This window comes from Hordeum vulgare, chromosome 1H (assembly GCF_904849725.1).
Source record: "Hordeum vulgare subsp. vulgare chromosome 1H, MorexV3_pseudomolecules_assembly, whole genome shotgun sequence".
Taxonomy (NCBI): domain Eukaryota; kingdom Viridiplantae; phylum Streptophyta; class Magnoliopsida; order Poales; family Poaceae; genus Hordeum; species Hordeum vulgare.
Window position 1 is genome coordinate 410,317,201 of NC_058518.1, and position 4,411 is coordinate 410,321,611.

The window sequence follows — 4,411 nt, forward strand, 5'->3', positions numbered from 1 at the left end:
GACGTAAGCCGAATGTATCTCATCTATGGACGTTCGGGTGCGTGGCACATGTGAAGATGGCGGACCCGCATCCCTCAAAGCTTGCCGATCATAGCGCCAAGATGGTGTTCATCGGATATGAGAGGAGTTCCGGCACCAAGGCATACCGCTTCTACGATCCACAAACCAAGCGTCTACGGATTTCACGCAACGTCGTGTTTGAAGAAAACCAAGCGTGGAATTGGAGCGCCGCAGCCGACGATGCTCCAAACGGTAACATATTCACGATTGAATTTCCAACTGATGATGATGCAGGGTAGGATGTCCAGGTGGTTGGCAAGACGCCCAACCAAGGTGACCACAATGGTAGTGATCATCATGGTGCCGACATCGACGACGACGTGCATAGGTCGCAAGGAGATAGCGACAACGAAGCGCACGGCACGGGTGAAGATCTCTATGACAACATCGACAACGAGGAGCATAGTGACGATGACAATCAAGATGATGGTCATGATCACGACGACTACGCCGACGACGCGGATGTCGATGACACGCCCGAGACTCAACCATCTTCTTCAAGTGCATCAACATCAACACAATTTGTGTCGCCTCCTTCGCAAGCCACAACGGACTCCTCAGGGCCTCGTTGCTACAAGACCCTCAAGAAAGTCTACAAGTACACAAAGCCACTTACGCTCGAGTACTCCAGACTATGTCTGTTCGGAGTTGAGGAGCCGGCGAACTTCGTAGAGGCGAGCAAAAGCCGTAGTTGGATGCACGCCATGGATGAGGAGATGAAGGTGATTGAGAGCAATGGCACGTGGACTTTGGTAACCCGACCTCCGAACCAAAAGGCGATTGGTTTGAAGTGGATTTACAAGTTAAAGAAGGACACGGAGGATGCCATTGTGAAGTACAAGGCAAGACTCATTGCAAAGGGCTACGTACACGTCAAGGAGTTGACTATGATGAGGTGTTTGCACCAGTTGCTCGACTCGAGACAATGAGAGTGCTCCTAGCTTTGGCAGTACAAGAGGATTGGAAGGTTCATCATATGGATGTTAAATCCGCTTTCCTCAACGGTTATTTCACAAAAGAAGTGTACGTGGAACAACCCCTCGGCTATGAGAAGAAAGGCGAAGAAGGGAAACTTTACGAGCTCAAGAAGGCACTTTACGGGTTGAAGCAAGCGCCAAGAGCTTGGAACTCAAAGTTAGACCGAAGTTTGGTCTCGCTCGGGTTCAAGAGATGTCCCCTCGAGCACGCAGTCTATACAAAGAACTCCAAAGGCTCAAACCTGCTAGTTGGAGTTTATGTCGACGATCTGATTATCACCAGAGATAGCGTACAAGAAATTGAACGTTTCAAGGTGCAAATGAAGAACAAATTTAACATGAGCGATCTTGGATTACTCAGCTATTACTTGGGCATCGAAGTGAAGCAAAGCTCCGGAGAGATTTCCCTATGTCAATCGGCTTATGCGGTCAAGTTATTGGAAAAGTGTGGCATGTAAGATTGCTACGAGACACAAGTCCCAATGGACCAACGTCACAAGTTGAGCAAGCGTAGCTCAAATCCACCAGTGGACACCACAATGTATCGAAGCGTTGTGGGCAGCCTTAGATATTTGGTGCATACACAACCTGACTTGGCTTATTCAGTCGGGGTCGTGAGTCGTTCCATGGAGAATCGACAACCGAGCACATGAGCGCAGTCAATCAAATCTTGCGTTATGTGAAAGGCACCATTAATCTTGGTTGCACGTACAGAAAGGGAAAGGAAGGATTGATCCTTCGTGGATATTCAGATAGTGACATGGCAGGTGATGTTGATGACCGGAAGAGCACAACGAGCATGATTTTCTACCTTGGCCCGAATCCGATTAGCTGGAATTCTCAGAAGCAAAAGGTGGTGGCACAGTCTTCATGCGAGGCAGAATACATAGTGGCAAGCACGGCGGTTTGTCAAGCAGTTTGGCTGAGAAGACTCCTAGCTATTCTTGCAAAGCGGGAGGTGCAGAAGGTGTCATTGAAGATCGACAACCAAGCTGCAATCTCATTGTGCAAAAATCCGGTTCATCACGAAAGGAGCAAGCACATAGATACCCGGTTCCACCACATCCGGGAGTGCATTGAAGAAGGGTTGATCGAGGTTCAACATGTGAACACGAAAGACCAACTTGCCGATATTTTCACCAAGTCCTCGGTCGACAGACGATCATCGAGATGAGGAGGAAAGTCGGAGTGCAAGAAATGAAGTCAAGCAACAAGATTAAGGAGGTGAATGTAGAAGTTAATCATGTTGTTCCTGTAGGATTAGGAAAGAAAGCCAAACTGGGTCCTAGTAGTATTAGGATTCCTAGTCCTAGTCTATTTTCATAGTCCCTTGTGGACGTGTATAAAAGGCACCCTAGGGGTGTTGCTTGTAACACCAGAAAAACGAAAAGCAATACAAAGCAAAGGCTCGACACGGGCCTTTAGCCATCAAATCCATCGATCAGTTTTATTCGTGTCGCTAGTTACGCAAGTTCCGTCAAGTTGCCGGCCGAAGCAAGAATCGCGTAGGCACGCTTGTACGGCTGCATACGCACGTATTGCACCCGATTAAATCAATCAAGCAGGCTGCTTGCTTGCTTCTTTGCATAGCCAGCTTTGCACGTACGTTGTGCAGCTGCTGGATAGTTTTGATCTACGGTTCAAAAGCCAACAGTTGAAGATACATCTGAACCACGTGTGCTTGGTGCTTAGGGATGTTGTTTTCGATATCATTGCAACATTTTTGAAGCGAGAAGAAGAGAGTGTTTCATTGTAGTCACTCCCAAAAACAGTAGCTTAACACAATACATAATATACTTGCATAAATGAGTGCACTACACAATAACAAGAGACATGCATTTATTCAAGCTTGTGTAATGTACGAATACATGTCATTTGATGCTTACTACGCAATGGGGTATGAGGCATTCATGGCAATGCCACACATTCCCCTCTTGTCACTAATATCCTTCTCCATTCTCAAGTATCCGTTCTCGCCCCATGTTGTGCCCCATGAATTTTTAAACAACCAATATTTTGTGCCATTACTATCTGTTCCATAACCAATGGCTGCAATTCCATGATTCATATCAGTGCCACATGAGCCAGTCAAGATGCCGCCAGAGTATAACTGGAATGTCATGTCACCTCCATCGACAGCAACTGACACGGGTTGATTTGCCACAGCCTTCATGAGGTCACCCTCGTTATTTGCAGGTACCTCCTCATAGCTCTTGAGTGTCGCAGAACTATTGTATCCAGCCTTGCATGTGCCGTTTGTTGCCATGTATGGGTAGTTGGAGTCCATGGTGAGCCCGCCGTTCTTGATGATGAACTCGAACGCATCCTGCATGTCTCCGCCATAGCAGCCATCGTCCTCGCCATGGATATCACAATCTATCAATTCCTGCTCTGAGAGGGAGACAAGCTTGCCGGTACTTAACATGACAATACCCTCCGTTGCAGCAACAGCAGAAAATGCCCAACAAGAGCCTGCAGATAATTTTGTTATCATGTATTTAGCCACACCAACCATTCAGATGTGGAATATCGATATGTATACATCATAATTGCAGCCTAAATGTACTTACCACACATGCCTTGATCTTTGATAGGAGTGACTGCACCTCTTGTCCTCCAATCCACCGTTGTCGGGAGTGTATCTAAGCTTATATTTTCATACCTGAAGAATCCCGTAGGACTCTTCACTTTGTTTGGAATGAATCCCTTATTTGTCTTGGTTGCCCTGAACTCGTCATTGGTGAGGTCAGCGAACTGGTTGATGCCAAGCCAAAACTTGCGATCTCCGGTGTTAAACGACTCGATGAACCTGACGTTTGTCTTGAATACCTCGAACCGATGTGTCTTCTCGGCAGCGTCCTTGTAGACGCGGCCGTATTGCGCCATCCAACCCTCGTGCTTCGCCATCATGGACAAGTCATCATTCAGCTCACGAGCTGCATGAACAGAGCTATAGAAGCAGAGGCTGGCAAGGACGGCAAAGAGCAAAGCCTTGGAGAAGGCCATGTTTGATCAGGGTACCTCTCTTCAAAATTGCTGGCCTCTACTGTTAATGTGCTGAATCTGCCTTGGTGTGGTTTGATGAAATGGAATTGGGGTTTATATAGAGTACCTGCAGCCTACATGTACTGATTTAAGTAGGAGTAGTTATTCGTGGCCTGGCCGAGGTAATCGTGTGGCTGGTATGAAATTACTTGTATTTTGCATGCATGAGATTGTACGTCGTCGGCTAGCTCATTTGAGAGCGACGCCTTCGGACAGACTGAGCGCCTCTTTTGGATCACAATGGCTGTAACGGATAACCCAAAGCAGTCAAGGTTGCAGTTTCTCCTTACAGCAGATACAGAAAGGGAATGTAATCAAATATGCAAGGG

The 4,411-nt window shown here is 47.1% G+C and overlaps 1 protein-coding gene across 1 annotated transcript; it reads right to left on the reverse strand.

Moving 5' to 3' along the window:
* Positions 1–2,922: 2,922 nt before the first annotated feature.
* Positions 2,923–4,043, reverse strand: LOC123412418 (senescence-specific cysteine protease SAG39-like). Its single transcript, XM_045105358.1, has 2 exons — positions 3,608–4,043; positions 2,923–3,509 (listed from the first exon to the last, which is right to left on the reverse strand). The coding sequence occupies exons 1-2, from the start codon at positions 4,041–4,043 to the stop codon at positions 2,923–2,925; spliced, it is 1,023 nt and encodes a 340-aa protein (XP_044961293.1).
* Positions 4,044–4,411: the final 368 nt, after the last annotated feature.

Coding starts and splice junctions, on each gene's coding strand:
- LOC123412418 (XM_045105358.1), bottom strand. CDS start 4,043: ATGGCCTTCTCCAAGGCTTTGCTCTTTGCCGTCCTTGCCAGCCTCTGC. Junction 3,510..3,607: donor CAAAGATCAAGGCATGTGTG/GTAAGTACATTT, acceptor AATTATCTGCAG/GCTCTTGTTGGGCATTTTCT.